Here is a 21561-nt window from a genome sequence, read left to right as displayed (position 1 = left end):
AATAGATGGACTTATCAGTTTGTTGATCTATCATATCATTCTTCTTATTATTATTATTATTATTATTTTTTTTTTTTTTTTTTTTTTTGCTTCTTTTTTTTTTTGCATTTTTGGGTTTATTATAGCGAAGAAGACATGTAGCAAAGGGCCACTGCTTTCTGGCCATGTGGCATGTGGTCGCCTGCCCACCCACTGAGCTAAAACAGCCCCCACTGAATTCTTTTTTAATATCAGAAATATTTATTTGTAAATTTAGAGTTTGAACTGGACATGTGTGTGCTTAATAGACTGGCAAATTACAGCAGGATTTTCCTATCCTCGGTCAGAAGGCACAGGTGACTTATATGATGAAAGAGAGGGTCCACAGCAATGATAATTAGGGTTCTTTTAATCCAAACATCTCCAGAAGTGAATTCGTGTGAGTATATGTATATGTGTGTGTGTGGTTCTGTAAAATAACAGAAATTACAATTAGCAAACAATTAAAGTCAACCAAACTGGTCTAAATAATACAGAAAAGGTTGAACAGAAATGACTAAACACCACCTCCTGGTGGACACAAATGGGCTGCTGCACAGGGATAGACTCCATCTTTACTTTGGGCAGCTCAGTTCACAAGGGTAGCGCCATTTTGGTCAAATCAGCGTGAATATACAGTGTCTCGTGGCTACACGAACAGCTGGAAAACTCTACTAAGCATCACCCAATGTACATAGCTAAGTATATGATAAGTTACAACCATAGAACAAACAAATACAAGGCACTTACTTATCATTCACGCACTACACATGTTCAGTACAACAGCCCAGCTCCACCAGCGCTATCAAGGTGGACCAGCGCAAACACAAACGAGGGATGGGAGGAATGTACCATCTTAGCAGTGGTTAGAGGGGGTCCGTGGAACAGTCTATATACACAAATCACAGGGGTTTTCTACAGAGTTGTTTGTTTTTATTATTCTCACTTTAACTAATGAAAATAAACAACTGAGATGGGGTATCCATTTTGGATTTTAATTAACATTTTGAAATGACCAAATGAAATGCAGATGTTCAGAGTAAAGTTAATCCTCAGAAATACAGCTTGCCTAATAATTGTGCACACAGCCATTTACTCCCAGTTTGAAGTAGGTTATTTTAAACTTTTTCCTGAAAGTAACTTAAAGCAGATTTCTCTCTAGAGCTGATTAACTCAGGTTCCTAAAGTGGGATGTTGCTGGTAGTTTAACACAATAAATGTTATGCTCATGATTATGGAAATATTTAAAATTAGGCTGGGTGTGCAACTATGTTCTGAGGGCTGCTCTGGTTGCAACAGGTGGGTTTATACATGTGGATCCATCCACCTGTGCAAAGGGCAGATGTACAGTAGTATTCAAAAGTAAAGAAAGCCTGTCTGGAAATATATTTAAAAAATCGCTACAGTATGTGAAGGCTACTTGTCTATTTTTTCTTACTCTGCACTTCATGGCAAACCCTCACACGCGGCCTCTGAATATGTAAAACTGGTCATTTAAAGTGCACCCTGTTGTTCCTAAGAGTGTGTCGTCATCGAGACGATCGTTGCGGAAGTGGCATGCGCTGTTTGCAGAGGATGAAACCTGCTTGGCGAGCACGCAGGGGGAAAAGAGCCGTCAGATGAGCAGGCTCTGTCACAGAAACACACAGGTGGATATGGATCATCTGGAAGCACGAAATCCGCTTTGAATCACTCTGAGTTCATGTGAGACTCCTCTGTGCTCCCTTTAAAAGCGGGCTGACCAGGGAAGATCTTTTTTGGAGCAATGGGTGCACTACAGTCCTCACCTGGACGGCCAGAATATAGTGATCTGGCGGAAAAGACGGGCTGTGAGTAGTCATCACCGGGCTGTTGTTTGCATTACTTGAAAATGCTTCATTTTCAATCAGACGTGTAGAATCAGCCTGCGTAAAAAATGCAAAACAAAAACAGGAACTCACTGCGGCGGAAATAACATTTTAATTAATTCTTACTTTAAGGCAGTCTTAAAGGGGAAATACGTCCATGTCAACGTAATGCTCAACATTTGGTGTTTCCATTCAGTTACCTGTTAGTCATCACTGTGTATAAGATAAACCAGTAGTTGTGGTGCATTACAGATGAATAATTTAAAGTGCAAGTGAATGGAAGTGGAACTTTACCCGGTTTGCAAAGAGAGGTGTTGTTAATAATAGATCGGACTCTATTGAAAGCTTTGACAGCAGCCATTTACAGTAAACACCCAAAAGCTGAAACTCCAGTTTTCTACTTTCCTAAATGACCTTATGGTTTCACCTGTATGTTCTAAACAGGTGAGTGTGAGAGATGAGAGGCAAACCAAACTGTTTTACATGAAACGTGAATATCCAAATTAGCTGCTTTGAAAGCTGAAAGTGGACAGCTGAACTGGCATTTTAGTGGAACTTAATCTTGGTGTGCAATCTTTACAGGTAGTTTGTCCTAAAGTTTCCGTCTTATTTCTCAGTTTCATTTGAACAGATTGGAGTTCTGCATAAAAGATTTAAGCAGCTGAGTCACAATGAAGAGACTCTACGGTAAGCTGATATTTCATTTGTTCTTGAAACAAATATTCTTTGGAGCGGGAAACCTGCTCTACAGGATTCTACGGTTGTGTCTCTTATGAATGAGCTACTCCTGAAAGTCTATTTTAAACCCTCAGGAGAGATCATTTCAATGAAATCGACGACCTAGCGTTCAATCCCATCCGCGCACAGATCATAGAGGCGTTTTTTGACAGAAGGTACAGTAATTAACCATTGCTTTTAATCATTTTACTTGTATTTTTCAAAATCATAAACAATTCTTACATTTAGGATGAAAAATGATGGAAGAAATTGTAGATTTAATGTATCAGTTGTTGTCAGTGCATTTGAGAGCATCTGATTTGCTGTTTTCTTCAGAAACTTCCATCAGAATGGCGAGGGAAAAGTTCAGGAGATTGGCTTTGAAGAGTTCGTGGTGGTCATGTCCCATTTTAGGCCGCCATCGGCGCACATGACAGAAGAGCAGCGTGGAAAGACCAGGAGAGAGAAACTGAGATGTACGTCTCAGTATAGATCGCATGAACTCGACTGCTTGACTTTTACCTGAAGATGACACAAAGTCAAACCTGCGTTTGTTTGTTTTTCTGCAGTTTTATTCAACATGCACGATACAGACAACGATGGGATAATAACTCTAGAGGAATACAGACATGTAAGCTCGGGAGAAGAAATGATCGTGCACAGTCACCTTAAGTTTATGATCATTCTCAACTGAGTTTTTAAGCTGTTTAAAAATACTGACTGTAAAAGTAAATTATCTTTGTGTTTTACATGTAACTCTAGTGCTGGGGTTATTAGCTCAATTTCCTCCAACGCAACTGATTGGCTGCCAGTAACAGACAGGATGATGCGATTGCAGCATTACAGAAGTGATATCTTACTTCAGCTGTTGTTCACGTCTGTTCAGGTGGTGGAGGAGCTGTTATCTCGGAGTGGGACACTGGAGAAGGAAACAGCCAAATGCATTGCTGATGCAGCCATGTTGGAGGTGGCCAGTATTTCAGTGGGTCACATGGTATGTAAGCTAAAGCATCTCAAGATAACATTAAGGTGTCTGGATAAAGTCAACAACTTCACTTTCTGGCACACAGGAGCCTGATGAATTCTATGAGGGCATCACATTTGAGCACTTCCTCAAGGTTTGTACACATACAGTGGGGCAAAAAAGTATTTAGTCAGCCACTGATTGTGCAAGTTCCCCCACTTAAAATGATGACAGAGGTCAGTAATTTGCACCAGAGGTACACTTCAACTGTGAGAGACAGAATGTGAAAAAAAAATCCATGAATCCACATGGTAGGATTTGTAAAGAATTAATTCGTAAATTAGGGTGGAAAATAAGTATTTGGTCACCTCAAACAAGGAAAATCTCTGGCTCTCACAGACCTGTAACGTCTTCTGTAAGAAGCTTTTCTGTCCCCCACTCGTTACCTGTATGAATGGCACCTGTTTGAACTCATCATCTGTATAAAAGACACCTGTCCACAGCCTCAAACAGTCAGAATCCAAACTCCGCCATGGCCAAGACCACAGAGCTTTCGAAGGACACCAGGAAAAGTATTGTAGACCTGCACCAGACTGGGAAGAGTGAATCTACAATAGGCAAGAAGCTTGGTGTGAAAAAATCAACTGTGGGAGCAATCATCAGAAAATGGAAGACATACAAGACCACTGATAATCTCCCTCGATCTGGGGCTCCACGCAAGATCTCATCCCGTGGGGTCAAAACGATCATGAGAACGGTGAGCAAAGATCCCAGAACCACACGGGGGGACCTGGTGAATGACCTGCAGAGAGCTGGGACCAAAGTAACAAAGGTCACCATCAGTAACACACTACAACGGCAGGGAATCAAATCCCGCAGTGCCAGACGTGTTCCGCTGCTGAAGCCAGTGCATGTCCAGGCCCGTCTGAAGTTTGCCAGAGAGCACATGGATGATACAGCAGAGGATTGGGAGAATGTCATGTGGTCAGATGAAACCAAAGTAGAACTTTTTGGTATAAACTCAACTCGTCGTGTTTGGAGGAAGAAGAATACTGAGTTGCATCCCAAGAACACCATACCTACTGTGAAGCATGGGGGTGGAAACATCATGCTATGGGGCTGTTTTTCTGCCAAGGGGACAGGACGACTGATCCGTGTTAAGGACAGAATGAATGGGGCCATGTATCGTGAGATTTTGAGCCAAAACCTCCTTCCATCAGTGAGAACTTTGAAGATGAAACGAGGCTGGGTCTTCCAACATGACAATGATCCAAAACACACCGCCCGGACAACAAAGGAGTGGCTCCGTAAGAAGCATTTGAAAGTCCTGGAGTGGCCTAGCCAGTCTCCAGACCTCAACCCCATAGAAAATCTGTGGCGGGAGTTGAAAGTCCGTGTTGCTTGGCGACAGCCCCAAAACATCACTGCTCTCGAGAAGATCTGCATGGAGGAATGGGCCAAAATACCAGCTACTGTGTGTGTGCAAACCTGGTAAAGACCTATAGTAAACGTTTGACCTCTGTTATTGCCAACAAAGGTTATGTTACAAAGTATTGAGTTGTATTTTTGTTATTGACCAAATACTTATTTTCCACCCTGATTTACGAATAAATTCTTTACAAATCCTACCATGTGGATTCATGGATTTTTTTTTTTTCACATTCTGTCTCTCACAGTTGAAGTGTACCTCTGGTGCAAATTACTGACCTCTGTCATCATTTTAGGTGGGGGAACTTGCACAATCGGTGGCTGACTAAATACTTTTTTGCCCCACTGTAATGCACATTATTAAACAATATGCACTCGTTGGTCACTTTGTTAGGTACACTTTGCTAGTTTTCTGTTTGGTTTGCCTTAAGGATGGCCTTAACTCTTTGTACAGGCCATCTGAGTACAGTGAACTTATTGTCACGTTCAGGAAACCAGTCTGAAAAGAACTGAAAGATGGGTACACCGTGGTAGATATGGTCAGCAACAATACTCAGGGGCTCTGTGGTGCTTAAATGTTACTCAGCTGCGATGAAGGGAACCAAAATGTGCCAAGAAAATACCCACAACAACATTATTCCACCATCAGAGGCTTGAGCTGTCGGTACGAGGCACTTCATGTTATTGATACCAAATTTTGACCTCACCATCTAAATGTCATGGACAAAATCTAGGCTTATCAGACCGGGCGACGCTTTTCCAGTCCTTTGTCTGGTTTTTGGTGAACCCATGCAATCTGTAGACCATATCTACATGCCTAAAAGCACCGAGGTGCTGCCATAGTTATTACGAGCATTTGATCAGGTGTGCCTTAAAAAAGTGGCTGATGAGTATATGTGTACGCTTTAACTTTCTTTTAACTGATCAGTTTGCATTTAAATTGGAAACTGGTACTAAATAACTGAGGTTTGAATGTAAATCTGTGTTTTGCAGTTGCTGGAAAGATTTGAAATTGAATCGAGAATGATCATTCGCTTTTTGAATATGGACACGACAACTTTGTGTAAGTGAGGTCGGTATGCTGAACCATGAGGTGCAAAATGACGTTTTCACTGTATTGTCTGTTTAAGTTTATTGCTCGCACTGAATATAAGCCTTATTCATGTTTGAATAACTATGCAAATCCTAAGACTATATATATACACATGCTGGATGTATTTGAAGTAATCTGACTGTTAGCAATACTTGAGATAATTACTACGCACTTCTAGCAGTTGGACAAAGCAATATTAATCAAATATCCAGTGCTAGCTAACCAACAATATGACTCTATGCATGCAAGTATGGATGCTTGATAAACATCTAAAAATGTTATTGCCATAAATCAATAAGTCTCAGTAGTCAGGGATATAAAGATCTGTCTTTAAATGTATCTGGATATGTCTCTATTAAGACAACAGCCTTTTATTAATGTCACAAACATGAACCTTCTTGGTGCATGCTCTTCATGTTGTACTTGCACAATAAATGACCCGATGAAACTGTCCTGACTTCAGTTCATGATGTGGATACTTGATAACAGGAAATGGGAGTGCTGTTCTGCATGAATAAATGCTTCACGGCAGAATCGGTTTAACATTTAAGAAGAAATTCATGATGTGAATTTCATTTAAGTCAAACCCCTTTTCATGTCAATTCTGCTTCGTCATGCAGAGGTCATTACTCCCTTTTATGATAACTGGCTGTAGAGGGAAACAGTCTGGTTACATTAAATGTTGGAACTAAAGTGATCACAGGATTTCTCAGAAAAGTCAACGTACCCTGAGAATGGATGACTCATAGAAATGGTTTTCATTAATTGCTTTGTCTGTGGTATAGAATTTCCTTCCGATACTTATACTTGGCAACTTCTCTTTAATGATGAAAAGACGTCACAACACAAGGTTAGTCAGAGATCAAAGAGAAACCTTGTTTGGTGTCTGTAAGCTAACGGGCTTCGTGTGAGACTGTGACGTTCTGATGTACAAAAGCATCATTTTACAGCTTTACTCATTAACGAGGAACTTAAAATCGGGGAATAAAATCTTACGTTTGCAATCCTAGAAAGCAAGACTTTAAAAAAAATAGCTGGCAACTTAGGAAAGTGGAACGCATAAAATAGGAAGTCAGATTTTTCCTGGTGGCTGAGTGTTTACAGTATAAACCACATACAATAACCAAGGTATCCCTATTTTAAGTGTGGCTGAAAAATGACCTCTTTTGATTTTTCTCATCCTGTTTTCTCCCCATGTGTCTGTAGCTCTACTGTCACAACACCAAAAGGGCTTAAAATATGAAAAATAACTGAAATACCTTTAAAAAAAAAACAACCCTAGTTTGTTAACATGAATGGATGTTAGTCTTAGAAATGTTTTTTGCAGTGGTGCATCATGACTTTAAATGACTTGAACCCCTGGTCCATACTGCCCCCCACAGGTCAAACCATGTCAAAGCATATAAAATGATCATGGCCGTGCACCTGCTTCTCTTGTGGTAACTTGTGTCTTCATCTATAGAAGATGCTTCAGATAATAAAACTTTATCATTACTCGTGTAGATTCACCGATCTGCCACAGAAGCATATGTCACTGTGCAACTTTGGCCTTTAACTTCACAAAGCTGCACTTGTGATGATACTTGTCGCTTCTGTTTGGTGACGTCTAATTTAAGAAGGCTTCAGTGTTTTAGTGGTCCCACATTGTCGTCACCATGTCTGCTGAGCATGACCTGTGTGTCAGTGAAATAACAGACACTACTGATTTCCACCCAGTAGGCAGTAGTCGTGGGTTAATCGGGGGATTCAAGAGATATTTTCGGAACAACTTGACTACAATGTAGACTGGAGAATGACTGTTGCCCTGAGGTACCCTCTGTGTTTGTGCCTTAAATAAGCCAGAGTTATAAGAGGGAACTTGATTCATGACCCAGAGTGAATCCCCCTTCTACTTCCAGTTTCCCGACAGCTTGTGACCTGAGGAAAGTTTAGCTAAGAATTACTTCACTCCAGCATATATCCTTATTGTCACTGTGTACAGAGGTGACATCTCTGGAGAACCTGTTCATTATCTGTGTGGTGGGTTTTTTTTTTTTTTTTTTGGTTTTTTTTTGGGGGGGGTTTACAAAGGGTGTATACTTACACATTTCCTTTTTGTAGCTGCAGTTTCTTCTTTTTAAGGCACACAAGGATACACAGCACACACTATTAATGTAGTGCACAACTATTATCTGAACCACACACACCCACACCTTGTGACTAGCCAGACAGCCCGCCAGTTTCATGAAATCTTTCCTATCTGATGCAGCCTTCTTTTGAACACATGCGTCATTCAGAGTTGATATCACGCAGTCAGCGTCTCAGCAGCTTCCTGATTTTCTTTTAACCCCTCTGGATGGACTGATTCTGTGCAGATCACAAGCTGCAATGTTTTTTGTTTCCATCTTAACTTGTCAGAAGCAAAGGAAGAAGAATTATTATTGTAGAAACATCACTTTATCTTAGATTGTTGCCATGAAGTAGGCACCAGTATTGTATTAAACTCCATGCTTTTTTTTTTTTCAGATGGTCTCTGACAAAAATGATTAAATGGATGCTGACCACATAGTACAGATGCAAAGTATTCTTTTAATTGTTGTGTGTAGCGCAAATAAGTTTACATCATCAACACAGGATTTTCCCAATGGCATTTTGCAAATTAAATACATATTGCATGGACATAACATTTCCTTAACAGCATGACAATTAACACAAAAGAAAATAAATATTAAATACCATAAATAAGCTTGCATTGACACTCCAGCCACTTTTACACTTACATTTGTTTTTCTCAGGAAACTGACTGTGTAAGGCCACCTTCTGGTCATCTTCAGAATGCATTGATTGGTGTCCTCTTCGTGCACACTTTGCTTTTTAGATTCCTCAGTTCTTTGGAAACGTTTGACATGAAATCCTTGTAGGTCTTCAGGACCACGCAGCCGTACACCTTCTGCTGGAAGACGTTCTGAGCTGGTGGTAGTGTTGTCGGCCCCCCTGCCGGCTCAGGTATGGGCAGGTTTGGGAAGAGACTCTGATAAAATGTGTTCATGAAACTGGCCAGACTCTCAGTGCGACCCCAGACTCTGGTGAGCTCTTTCAGGAGAGGGCTGCCAGGCGATTGTAAGTCTGTCTGCTGCTTGTATACACGTTTAAAATGTGGGAGGAAAGCTTGGAGATGCGTGTAGATGCTTGCTATCCTTGCTGGGGGATCCAGCCCAGAGATGTTGGGATCAGGGATGTCGTTCACCGACACCTTGCAGAAGAGCTCTGACATTTCCCCTTGAGCGGCTTTCTGCAAACAAGGGGGAAAAGAAAAGGAATCAGCCTACATAGCTTATAAGTGCACAAGCATATCTGCCAGTATACTGGTAAAGTAGAGCAGTTTTGTGCCTGTAGTCTACTCACATATGTCTTGATTAGGTCACCAGATTCCTTGTGTACAATTCTGGTGATCTTCAAAGTCTGCTGCAGGAGATTCCCACACTGCTGATTCGTGCTTAATGCCACAGTTTTTGTTGAATCAACAGTCATAAGCAGCAAGAGAGACAGTAATGCTGAGGAGAAATGAGCTAGTCAGTTATGGTTATCCTTCATCACATTGGTGGGTTTAAGGGGATCTTTGCATAAAAACCAAAAAAGAGATTTATTTTTTTATTTTTTTTGTACACCAAATATGTGGCAAGTAAAAGCTTACGGTGCCATTTCCAATACTTTATGTAGCATTATGTTAAGAAACTAATAAGCATTGTAATTTCCTTTACTGACGCAGAAAACGGCAAACTGCTCTTAGTTTCACAACAGCTGTAAATTGCTAAAAATAACCACATCCCTATTGGCAAAAAAAGATGCAAAAGTGTTCAGTGCTTTATATTTAAAGCACAAAAAGGAGACAAAAAACTATAAAACTTACTTGCTGCTGTTTCCATGAACTGCTGAAAATGCATATTCTTTACATGACCATTCATTCTCCTCTCGGTATCACAAGCAAATTGTGCGGACTTGTCATAATCACACTGCTTTAAAACTTTTTAAAGACAGAAACCGCACATTTGTCAGAGGAGGAAATGACGTGCACTTGTGAGGCAACCAAATTTCCCAGAATTTCCTCCTTTCGTTCACATGTGCATTTTTTTTTTTTTTTTTTTTTTTACGCCTATAACAAGCAAAGTGGGCAATGTATCTAAATGCCTGCTCCCTTAATAGGCATGTTGGGGCATTGTCTACTCGTTAGGACATGTATGGACATAGGGTTGTGGCATTTAAAATAGGACTTCCTTTTTTGTGCATGGAAAATAAACACTTATATTTATACATTTCAAGAAAACTGAAAGAGTAACCTGCAGAATTTAGAAAACAGTGTCATACATGAATGAAAATCATATCAGGACTGAGGTCAACCTACACTTTTCACACATGCTCACCAAATTGCTTCCTACCACTCTTTAAATGGCAAGGGTGAGAAACTTGTCGGTGTGTGGAGGTAAAAGTGAGCTCATCACTGTCTGTGCAAAGCTGGGTGTTGATAATTTTTTTGTTTGTTTGTTTGTTTTATAGATCTGAAAAGAAACTTAACGTTTCTTATTTTCTATGTATAGGCATTCACGCAGGAGGAGTCTGATATTACTCAGGATCTTTCAGTTTGTGTTTAGCTTTCAGTGGCTTCGCTGGCGCAGGCATGACCCCAATGATTCAAAAACAAAACCACATGACTAAAGTGTCCTGCTGCTACCTGGCAAAGTTCACTCTGACATAACCAACAAATTCTAAGGTAAGTGCTGAGGAAATGTTATTTTTGTTTGGACCACAAATGTGAGGGGGGATTTTGAAAGCTGTTTCATATTGTGGGTTTTTTTCTACCTTCTGTTAAATTTGGTAAATAGTTCTCCTGAATTTCATCTCTTACTCCTAAATCCCCTCCTAAGACCACGTGTCTTTTTGCAACAATGTTTTCAAGCGGGTGTTTGCACAGGAAGCCGGCAGGGTCACAGGAAACAGGTCACATTTCTCAATCACAAATTTTCTGAGTGCGTAAAAGGACTGGGCCTGCTTAGGTAAAGCATGCGATCTGTTGCATGGGCTGACTTTAACACTGGATGATCTCACTGTGACATGCTAGTGTGGCGTGTCTTCCAGAGATTTATGAGTAAACATTAGACATCTCGCAGGATGGGAAAATATGAAAATAACATAAACTGGGCTTTTTTTGTTTTTGTTGTTGTTGCTAATCGTACAGTCATCCCCCAACACTTCTGCTTGGAGACACCCAATGACGTCTTTTTGGCTCACTATCTCATCACTAGGTTTCATTTTAGGTCAGACTGCAGGTCAGACTGCAGGTCAGACTGCAGGTCAGAGGTCAGACTGCAGGTCAGACTGCAGGTTAGACTGCAGGTCTGCAGGACAGAAAAGTGGCAATCTCCTCTGAGGTAAAAGCAACAGGTAAACTTTTCACTGAAAGTGAAAAAACCTCATTATGAGCTGGCACCATCCCTTTGTTTTCTGTTGATTATCACATTTTGGTTTCAATACCCTAGATGTATTATTGCTGAACTACTGACTACTTGAGAAAAATGAGGGGGAACTCAATGCGCCACATCCCTGTCAGCACTACTTCAGGTAAAATCTAACCACTCTTTTGCCACCTTCAGGGGGTTTCCAGTTACCCCAGGGGATTAAAGAGGGGTTGCGGCGAGACTGGCAACTGCTGCAACAGATGTCGGCAGTTCAAGGAAACTACAGTGAGATTCCTGCTCACATATAAAGTAGAGGCATGCTAAAAAATAAACCACACTCACTACCTAAATCAAGCAGGCTTTCCCTGAAACGTGAGGAACCTGGACGCTCTGCAGTGCAACTTCTCTCTCACTTCTTGCTCCAACTTCAGGTTTCTGTTTTCACAAGTTAACAAATGTGTGTTTGCATGCTTGCAACCTACAGTAAATTATGATAAACAGCGTTTTATTTGATTTGATGTAGGTCACTGTGGTTATAATGCACTAAGAAAAGCAAAAGTGAGACGATTTGCACCACATGACAAAGCTTTACAAGAAAATTTAACCACAAATGATAAGAAATGCACTCTGACATGAGATGCAGGATGATAATTGAGAGTCCTTGTTTTCAACAGAATCTCTTTTATTTTTGTCTTTGAACTGCACAGGAAATGGTGAATAAAGTTCTTTAGGAAAGTCCCCTTTATTCTAACTAAATACATCTTTCTAGTAACATAAAAGTCACACAAATTGTAATTGTTTTGCAGCTCACAAACAAACTTATTCAAGCACCCCAACAGCACTTTTTAAAAAAATTGTGTCCACAAAGCTTTCAGTTACACATGACCAAGACAAAAGGCCTTACTGCATATGAGAAATGCTGTCATCAAATTTCAGAAAGTTCATGAAAACGTCAAAGACTGTAAATCTTAGTGGAGCCGTTCGACCTTAGAAAACAAATTCAGAATTTTAGGTGTAAAACAAGAGCATTTAAGTGCTATTGCGTTCCGACGCTGAATGCCATCGCGTTCGTCTGCTGTACCCCGGGGCGCGTCTTCTAGCGTTCAGCCCTGTGAGGAACATAACCAAACATTAATACAAGTTGTGGCTCTGACGTGAAAAGAAAAGAAAAAATGTAACAGGGTTGCATTCAAGACCACCACATTAAACAATGTTCCAAAAACTGTCCCATGATAAAATAGCATTTATTTTTCCATACATATACTTAATTTTCTTTTAAGAGGGTTTCACTGCATGGGGTACTCTAAATATGTCATGAGTGTTTGAAAAACATAGTAGTGTTTTGACTCAGAGTGGGGGCGGGGGTGGGGTTCAAAATGCTTTACATTTTGTAAAAATCAATCGTCTCTCCGAGACAAAACCCACAAGGCTAAAAGTGGCATTAGAAATTAAGCACCAAACAATTACCCTTCCATTCAGTAGAAATGGAATAATTGTGCAACCTGTTCAATGACCATAACAAAGATGGCAAAAAAAGATGTAAATCTTATCATTAGACAGTAATAAGGAGAATGCAATCCAGACCCACATGCTGTTGTCTGCTGTTGTGGCGTCGCTGATACTGATATATAAAGTCTGTGGTTCCATTCACCTCCATCTTTACAATCTCAAAGTCTAGTGATTTAACTTAGCAATATATTGAGCTATTGTATGACCATTTCTCTATATTATAAAACGAAAGAAAACGAAGCAAAATCTTTATCATTAGACTCTGGTATCAGTAACAGACGAGTGTCTCTGTATATTCTAGCTATGTTCTCATGTACAAATATTGATATCAAAAATTATACAGCACAATTCTCACCATTTTCCTTTACAAGAACTTTGATTAGTGAACATTAAATGATTCACAAGTTTAGATGAACTCAAAAACAAAAATGGTGCCGGCCTCAGTAGGTAAAATATAGATATAACAAACACGTAACTAAAATCTGCTTCAGGCACAACTTAAATAAAGGCATTTGTGAAAATTATCATATCAAATATGGCGCTTATGTCCAGTATCCATAGGCCTAAAAAAATGCTATGACCACTTTTATTTACAAACAGCTAAAATCTCTGACAGATTCATGCTTCACTTCACAACCTGAATTTGTCCTTAAAGTGCATGCAATAATAAGCAGTTTTACCAAGTGGGATCTTGAGTTGTGATAAGATAAATGGGCTGATCAAGCTTATGCCAATCGAGTCTACATATCAAATGAAAGAAAAGATCAGAACTGCCTAGAAAAGTGAGGGTCCACAGTATACTGTATGCATAAGCACAAAATGGAAGTATGACGGGAAAATAAAAATAAAAAAAAACTCTGACTATCCAGTGACCCCATACAGTAATATTCACATTCAGAGAATAAAATAAAGAGAACAAAATGAAACTAGTAAAAAACAAAACAAAACCGAAACAAAGCAGCTTAACACCACGGGGGAATCCGTAGCTCACATTCCACAATGTCCCTCCATGTAACACACATTAAGCCTCATATGAACAAGATGGGTTTCTACTTAAACATACCAAAGTGCCCATTTTACTAAAATTTCCTGATTTATTCAATTCATACCAAAAGGAGAAAATGGCATGGAGGAAAGAGTCTTTTATTTCAGACACATAGGCTTTTGAGTTACACTGACTAGGTTTGACTTTTATTGACATGTTGTTGTGTAGATTCTTTTGTTTTACCCCCCACCCCCCTTTAAAGTTTCACAAAAGAGGCTCTCATTGCACGCAACACCCCAATTCAAAGATGCAATATCTAAGAGCAATGAAAAGTAATCCAGTTTTGTCACCCTGGGTGGGACAAACGGTCAAGTGGATGTGAAAAGGGCACGGATATGTTGTCCTTTAGAGATAAATCCACTTTCATCTGTTGTCTTCTTTGGGGAAGTCTATAGATCCCAGGCTTCCAAAGCCGAGGCTTCTACTTTCTGTGTCAAAAGCATTAATTTCTCTGTCCTGACGTTCCAACAAGTGCTTAATCCGTTCGGTACGTTCCTTCTGAAGTGCAGCCAGTTCCTCCTCAATCTGCAATGAAAACACAGCATGGTAAATGGAATTAGATTCATTTTACCTATTTTTTTAAATCTGTAATGGCATTATGGTTGGAGATGCAACAAGCACTGGTTAAATGTTGCCTATATGCAAAGGAGCTAAAGCTATCCAAAACTTGGAATCCAGCTGCCTCGGTATGAGCAAAGGATCAAAGCTGCCATGAGTGAAAAAAAGAAAAACGTTGACGTCCTCGTAAATGGTTAAGTTATAAACATAGTGAAAAATAATGTAAGTTTTGTTACATAAATCCACTGTATCTGCTTTTTTTTTTTTTTTGGTAAGGTCAAATATGTAAAGGTGAAGATCCCGTAACTTACTGCACTTTGAGGGGAATTGAATTCGCCTCAAAATTGAAAATTGAATCATTTCTTTTATTATAATTACAATATCCTGTACTGAAGAAAATTTTATTTTTCCTCATATATGCCGTCAATCATAGTTCTTAGTAAGAAATTGAATTGGAAAAAAAGTAGGAGTAGGAGGAAAACTGGAAATCAGAATCAACCGCAAAAAAATTCAGCTGTTGCATCATAATTGTTGTCAGTAATTTCAACATGTTTACTGTATATAAAGATGTTGCAGAAACCTATTACTACATTTCCATTAAAATTCATATTTTTGTTCCTTTGATGAAAAACTGGGTCTTTATGGGTCTTTTTGGCTTCAGGTTCATATTTAATATCAGAAAACTGTTGGGTAGTGAAACACTTGCCCATTGAAGGCAGTGTAGACAATCAAGACAACACGACCAAAGGAGGAAAGAAAAACAAAACAAATCACACAAAAAAAACACATAGGAAATGAAAAAGTAAACGAAACTAGATTAAACTAGACATGGGAAGAAGGCATAGGAGGAGATAGGGCATAATGGGGGAACAAAAAACATATTGGAACCCAGAATTGAAGATTCATAAAAGTAAGGAAGTATTTGTAAATCAAAATGTAGATATTAAGCAATCTAAGAAGCAAACAGAAAAACGAAAGAAGGTCCTTAAAGGTCCAAAAACTGGAAACTCTGGGTCCCATGCTGGGTATAGATCTGGACATTTCAGAATTCCTTCTGCTACTTCTATCAGCAGTCACATCATCAATAAACATTAGTGACCCAGTGCTACGCAGCCTTACATGCACGTATTATAACACTGGCTTCACCATGAGTGACAGAAGATGTGGACTGCTTTGAATCATGAGCTGTTTCTCTCACTCACCCACACTTTTCTCTTCCCATCATTCTGGTAAAGGTTAATCTTGGTTTCATCCGTTTTATATGATTTTCAGCACTGTGCAGGTTCTTTGTGATGTTTTTTAGCAAAGTGTAATCTGAAGACTTCTTTTCTTAAACATGAAAATAATTCTATCACTGCCCACTTGATGGATTTATTTTGTTTTATCAGCCTAACCCTGGACTGCACCTCAGCATGATGTTTATTTTACAAATTATGGTCCAAGTTATTGTAAAATAGATCATAATGGAGGGGATACATGTGTCTGTGTAGTGTCTTCTTATCTTTTCACTGCTCACTTGTGTTGTCTGTTTTCAAAAAAGTAAAACACCAACAGACAAAATGAGAAACTTCAGTTAGCAAAAAAGAGAATCCAGATGCCGTCATTTATGTACAGTGTGTGGCATTTTGTCATTTCAAGTATCAGACAAATAAAAACCAGAGAATTTCCTCCTTGGCCTGAGGAGGCAGGAATGTGTGACCCAGGTTTAACTATCTAAAACAGTACTTCATTCAAAACTATAAAGGCAGTTTCACAGTGTCATTAGAAGAAGACTCAAAACAACCACCAAATTATCTCCACAAGATGTTATGAAATTACTTTTTATGATCTTTCAGTTTGAACCAAAAGTGGTGAACAGAACAACGCTGTCATCATTAGAGCCCTGCCATGTCATGGCTTTCCTATATTATGAATAAAACAATAAGCATATTTACCATGTCCACGGTGCACTTGACTACAAACTAGAGCGCCACTGTTATGCTGTTGTCAGCTGATAAATCGTCTCTCTGGACGCAGATCTATCTACCTACCTATCTGGCATCATTTTCATAGAATATGGTATCATGCTGGATTTATTTTAGAATAGCTTTGATGCTAAATGTACCTTCTGTTCAAGGTGCGCTCTCCGTATGGAGACCTTCTGCTCAAGTTTCTGCTGCTCGCGCTCATGTTGGGTCTCCATCTGTGACTTGGTTTTTTTCTGGTAAGCGTCCAGGAGTTCCATCTCTTGCTTCAGCTGCTGCTTCAGAGCTTGGCACTCCGTTTCCTGCTCCGCTTCTAATCGCATCTAGAAACACGGCGAGACAGAGTTAGCGACAAACATCAGCGAGTGTGGCTGTTGAAATTCCAGGCTCTTGTGTTGACGAACGAGCCCCGTTTCAACTGTTTATAACAAACTGCTGCGTACCGCTTGTGAAGCCATCATCTCGTTGATGCTCTTCTCGTACTGCTCAGCCAGTATGGCCAACTTGCGTGTCTGCTCCTCTTTCAGGGCCTTCAGGATGGTTTTATGGTCACCTTTGGGAGACACCTCTAGCTGATGGTTCCTAAGAGCCTTGTACTGCTTATTCTGCACCTTACATGTGTCCTGAAACTGTTTTTTGATCTGCATCTCCAGTGTCTGCAACAGAGATAATGATTGAATGTTAGTCTCGTGCTCTTTTCTTGGTATATTTAAATTTAAAGCTGGTTCAGTTGGTTGTTCATAACTCAACTGAATGATTAGGCTTGTGGATTCAAAGCCTGAAGACTGCTCAGTCTACCCTTTCAAAGTATACAAAATAAAGTTGTATGAATAAATAAATAATTTGTTTGCAGCGCCCTTGAACATTTATTGTCATAAGTGGGCTTCTGACCACTGTGCTATTAGATAAAGAGAGACGAGATTTAAACTTGTGAACACGCATGTTTTGGAGGAAGCAGTTCTCATGGCAACGTGTTTAATGGTTTTCTACAGGTGACTACCAGGCTAAATATTTCAGTCAAGTTGAATGCTATGAATGCATTGCACAGCACTTGCAGAGCTTCAGCGTAAACGCATGACTTCATCAGGTTATTATGTAGATGTTCATGGGATGTAAACTCTCCACCACACAGAATAGCAGCAAAGAGTAAATCTCGGGCACCTTGAGGTTTCTGGGCTGCTGTCGTTGCTCCAGAGTGTGTTTTCTGTGCAGTTCCCTTTGCCGACGGTTATTGTACTCCTCCTGGTTTTCAAGCTCTGTCTGGTGCTGCAGCCGCATGAGTTCGATGCGCAGCTTCTGGAGCATCTGCAGCTGCCTGCGCTCCAGGTCCTGGGTGGACTCATCCTGCCGGATCATCAGGGCATGTTCCATCTCTTTCTGGGTCCTCTTCTTGTTCAGCTCCTGGGACACGAAAATGGACCATTTTGAAAGACAGTATTAATTTGTCATATTTCTTAATACAGGTTTTCTTCTTTTTCTTTTTAAATTTTTATTATTTTTGATTTAATGTTAAAACTTCTATTTATCTCCATGTGTTTCTCTTTGCTGAAATACATGAAAACTATGTAAGTGACATGCAGTTACAATGCCAGTACTTCCCTGGGAAACCCTTTTCCACTGTGGAAGAAAAACCCTTGCACTCTGTACAACACCTGGAGTTTTGAGTTTTTTAACCTTTTCTTGGTTGTTATCATTAATTGTTAAATTAATGCCTCAGAGTTTTTATACCGTTGGTGAGTGCACCAGCAGATATCCCTTTATGAATGATATCCTATGATCTATAATTGTCATTAATGTAAATAAGTATACATTATCCAAGAAATTACTAACAGTAAAAATAACTCTTAGTTGCTTCCTTCAAGCTACAAAAAGTTGTTGTGTCCACAAAGCTTCTGAAAACAGAAACAATCATCCCAAAAGCGGGTGACTGTGAACGCTGTTTCATGGTGGTATAGTCTTCTTCTTTCGGCTGCTCCCTTTAAGGGTCGTCAGAGTGGATCGTCTTCCTTCCTACCCGATCCCTGGTATCCTCCTCTGTCACACCACCCCTTTGCGTGTCCTCTTTCACTTCCTCTGTGGACCTTCTCTGAGGTCTTCCTCTCTTCCTGCATTGCAAGAAGAGAGGAAGACCTCACTTCCTGCATTGCAAGATTGAGATGTCCAAACCCTCTCAAGCTTGACTGCCTCTCTAACTTTGTCTCCAAACTGCTCAACCTGAGCGTTCCCACTGATGTACTCATTGCTAATCCTGTGCATCTTGGTCATTCCCAGTGAAAATCTTAACGTCTTCAGCTCCAATGTTTCCAAACCATACATCACAGCAAGTCGTGCTTTCATCTTGTAAACCTTCCTTTTCTTTCTCGCTGCTATCCTTCTGTCACAAATCACCTCTCACACTCATCTCCACCCACTCCACCCTGCTTGCACTCTCTTCTTCACCTCTCTGTCCGTTGCTTTGGATGGTTGACCCCAGGCATTTACACTCATCTACCCTCTGCTCTTCTCTCTGCAGCTTCACTGTTACACCATCCTCCCTCTCATTCACAGTCTTGGTGGCACACAATGTTACGTAACATCAGGATATTGTATTACTGTACCTCTCTCAGTTGCTCTTGTTCAAACTCATGTTTCCTGAGCAGACTCCGGCGTTTCAGAGCCCTGCAGCTGCGATCGTACACCAGCCTCTGCTGGGCCAGCAGGTGAGCTTCCTCCTCAGCCTGAGAGCGCTGCATTGTTTCTTTGTGCCTCGACAGACGCTCCTGCTTTTCCTCCTTGGGTATACAAGGGTCATTGTCCATCTCCTGCAACGCAGCACAAACCGTGTGAATGGACTTTGGACAAAGCGAAGATTTTCTCAAAGAACACATGCTTCGCGTGCAACTTCATAAACTTATTTGTTGATGATATTTACTTCCTTGATCTTGTCTTTGCAAAGCCTGTATTCCTTTTTCTGGTTTTCTAAGAAAGAAGTCAGCTCTTTCTTTTGCTGAGCAACAATCTGCTGCTGGATCCTCCTCTCTTCTGCTGCAACTGACTTCATCTGTGAAGACACATTCAAATAATCAGATTATCACCTTTTTATAGAATCCCTTCCTTACGTAGACACAAGTGCAGCTCAGAGTGAGTTACATCACTCTTTAGTTTTCATCTCATTCACAAATAACACCTGCTGCTGAGGCTGTACCTCTTTGTCTGTTTGAGCAACATGGCGTTTGGCCAGTCTTTCCAGCTCAATGTAAGTGTTGTTCGCATGTGTCTCCAATTCCTTCTGCAGCCGGAGCCTATGCTCATCCATCTCGGCCTTTAGCCTGTTCTCCAGGGCGATCAGCTGCTTCTGGTGCTGTCGCCGCATGCGCTTATACCCAGACATCTGCACCCGCAGCTCAAAGTCCTGCTCATGCTCCTCGATCTACCTGATGCCCTACATGGAAGAATATGGGAAGCAGGAAGTGAAAGAAATCGAGCAGCCAGAAACATGAAGCCACACATCGTACAGAAAATACAAACTGCAAACTAAAAAGCAATCAGAAGCCAGATCAGCAAAAATCCATAACAACATCTTTTTGTTTGTTTGTTTAATCATCCGAAATTTGTAAGATGCCACTATTCAGGAATCAGCACAACAATGTAAGATGACTTAGAGAAAATTCAACCTTTTACAATCAGCGAGAAAAAAAAAAGCAAATAAACTAAATCTCACTGGTAAAAGACATCAAACGGTCATTTACATGGATTACACATAAACGCAATACACACACTTCAAAGCAGGGGCAGAGAGGGAAGCTGAGGATGGAAAAAATGACATCCATTAACAGGATCTGGTTGCCATGACTACAGATGTACAGCTGAGAACACAGACATCCCTTCCCTCCCTCCTCATCCTCGCGCCGCCAAGCACGCACACACAAGCTAGCGCACACACGCACGCGCAAACACACTCGTATTTTTATTGTTATTATTGTCAGTATTATTTGCTCTACGCAAACGGCGGTGAGAGGGAGTTGCGTACCAAAGATGCTGATTTGATGGTGGCAATGTGTTCACAGATCTTGCAGTCGAGAGACCGGCTCTTGCGAGAAGTAGGCCGCAGCTCTGGCCTGGTGTCCCTGTGCACAGCCTCATCCCTCACGCAAGCATGGTCCTGCAGGGAGGGAGGAAAAGGGGGAGATAGTGGGGCTGGGTACTTCCCAGGCCCTCCGCACTCGCTGTTTCTGCTAGAGCCGCTATTACTGCCGAATCGCCCTGAATGCAGCACAAATCCAGCCTTAAATGCATCCTTCCCCTGCTTGTTCCCCCGCTACTGGCTGCAAGTCCTTGCTAAGAGAGAAAAGGGCATTGCCAAACAATTGCAGGCAGCACCGAGAAGGCAGCCACTAGATGAAGTCGCTCTTTTTTTTTCTTTTTTTTTCTGGCGTCCCCCTCTTTCCAAAGAGGAGGAACCGAATGGCTCCGGTGGATACGGGTGAATTATGCAATGCCTACCATTGATGATAATCGGAGAAAGACGGCACAGAGATGTCTTTTACAGCCACTCTTCTTTTCCGTTTCACAATGCCAGAGATGTTTGGGAGGAAATATAGTTTCCCTGCGTTCCTGTGGTCGCATGTAGTGCCATATTTGAAATGCTTTGAATCAGATAAGGCACATCCAAACATGGTTTTCCCTCGAATATGTCGCCCGACGATCCGTTTGTATTCCACTCGAATTTCTGTCCTACATTTACAGCGCACTTGGTCATGGTAGGTGGTTCTGGTGCCTTCTATTCATCTCTTTGCTCTGTCCCTCTTCTACACTCCCCCTTCCTTTAAAGAGACACCACAATACTACTGGCACATCTCAACACTGGTGAAGTCATTTCACACAAGAAGAGATGTTCAAACATGCATATGCAGGTGTTCGTAAAGGTACTCGCATCAGTTATTATCATCAGAGCATCTTCTTGAAATCATAATGAAGAGACAGTGGGGCATTAGACAGCATTAAAAT

General features: G+C 40.7%; 3 protein-coding genes across 5 annotated transcripts; 1 reads left to right on the top strand and 2 right to left on the bottom strand.

Moving 5' to 3' along the window:
* Positions 1 to 1600: 1600 nt before the first annotated feature.
* tescb (tescalcin b) lies at positions 1601 to 6515 on the top strand. Of its 2 annotated transcripts, XM_085411287.1 has the most exons (8): positions 1601 to 1847; positions 2483 to 2552; positions 2678 to 2758; positions 2919 to 3058; positions 3152 to 3213; positions 3469 to 3576; positions 3653 to 3700; positions 5968 to 6515. In XM_085411287.1, exons 1-8 carry the CDS (start codon positions 1784 to 1786, stop codon positions 6043 to 6045), a joined length of 651 nt encoding a protein of 216 aa, XP_085267413.1. In that variant the 5' UTR covers positions 1601 to 1783; the 3' UTR covers positions 6046 to 6515. The 2 variants fall into 2 exon arrangements, with proteins under 2 accessions (XP_085267413.1, XP_085267415.1); XM_085411289.1 differs by lacking the exon at positions 3653 to 3700.
* A 2179-nt stretch (positions 6516 to 8694) lies between these two features.
* On the bottom strand, positions 8695 to 10026 carry m17 (IL-6 subfamily cytokine M17). Its single transcript, XM_085411286.1, has 3 exons — positions 9957 to 10026; positions 9452 to 9600; positions 8695 to 9338 (listed from the first exon to the last, which is right to left on the bottom strand). The coding sequence occupies exons 1-3, from the start codon at positions 10009 to 10011 to the stop codon at positions 8877 to 8879; spliced, it is 666 nt and encodes a 221-aa protein (XP_085267412.1). The 5' UTR covers positions 10012 to 10026; the 3' UTR covers positions 8695 to 8876.
* A 2155-nt stretch (positions 10027 to 12181) lies between these two features.
* On the bottom strand, positions 12182 to 21332 carry taok3b (TAO kinase 3b). Of its 2 annotated transcripts, XM_085411284.1 has the most exons (9): positions 21058 to 21332; positions 20585 to 20716; positions 19760 to 19996; positions 19487 to 19615; positions 19173 to 19376; positions 17737 to 17976; positions 17019 to 17231; positions 16716 to 16898; positions 12182 to 14578 (listed from the first exon to the last, which is right to left on the bottom strand). In XM_085411284.1, the coding sequence occupies exons 3-9, from the start codon at positions 19943 to 19945 to the stop codon at positions 14417 to 14419; spliced, it is 1317 nt and encodes a 438-aa protein (XP_085267410.1). In that variant the 5' UTR covers positions 19946 to 19996; positions 20585 to 20716; positions 21058 to 21332; the 3' UTR covers positions 12182 to 14416. The 2 variants fall into 2 exon arrangements, with proteins under 2 accessions (XP_085267410.1, XP_085267411.1); XM_085411285.1 differs by having other exon boundaries at positions 20585 to 21332.
* Positions 21333 to 21561: the final 229 nt, after the last annotated feature.

This window comes from Rhamphochromis longiceps, linkage group LG7 (assembly GCF_057381845.1).
Source record: "Rhamphochromis longiceps isolate RC_006_pf linkage group LG7, R_longiceps_female_GT1.1, whole genome shotgun sequence".
In the NCBI taxonomy this organism is placed as follows: domain Eukaryota; kingdom Metazoa; phylum Chordata; class Actinopteri; order Cichliformes; family Cichlidae; genus Rhamphochromis; species Rhamphochromis longiceps.
This window is presented reverse-complemented; position numbering and strand designations above follow the sequence as displayed.

Bases quoted from the DNA above. Each gene is read 5' to 3' on its own strand.
- tescb (XM_085411287.1), top strand. From the start codon at position 1,784: ATGGGTGCACTACAGTCCTCACCTGGACGGCCAGAATATAGTGATCTG. The intron at 2,759-2,918 runs GTACAGTAATTA...TGTTTTCTTCAG, and splicing joins GAGGCGTTTTTTGACAGAAG to AAACTTCCATCAGAATGGCG. The intron at 3,701-5,967 runs GTTTGTACACAT...TGTGTTTTGCAG, and splicing joins CATTTGAGCACTTCCTCAAG to TTGCTGGAAAGATTTGAAAT.
- m17 (XM_085411286.1), bottom strand. From the start codon at position 10,011: ATGAATGGTCATGTAAAGAATATGCATTTTCAGCAGTTCATGGAAACA. The intron at 9,601-9,956 runs GTAAGTTTTATA...ATTTCTCCTCAG, and splicing joins GTTCATGGAAACAGCAGCAA to CATTACTGTCTCTCTTGCTG. The intron at 9,339-9,451 runs GTGAGTAGACTA...CCTTGTTTGCAG, and splicing joins GTGACCTAATCAAGACATAT to AAAGCCGCTCAAGGGGAAAT.
- taok3b (XM_085411285.1), bottom strand. From the start codon at position 19,945: ATGTCTGGGTATAAGCGCATGCGGCGACAGCACCAGAAGCAGCTGATC. The intron at 19,616-19,759 runs GTACAGCCTCAG...GTGTCTTCACAG, and splicing joins TTGCTCAAACAGACAAAGAG to ATGAAGTCAGTTGCAGCAGA. The intron at 17,232-17,736 runs GTGCCCGAGATT...TCTCTGTTGCAG, and splicing joins AGCAGCCCAGAAACCTCAAG to ACACTGGAGATGCAGATCAA.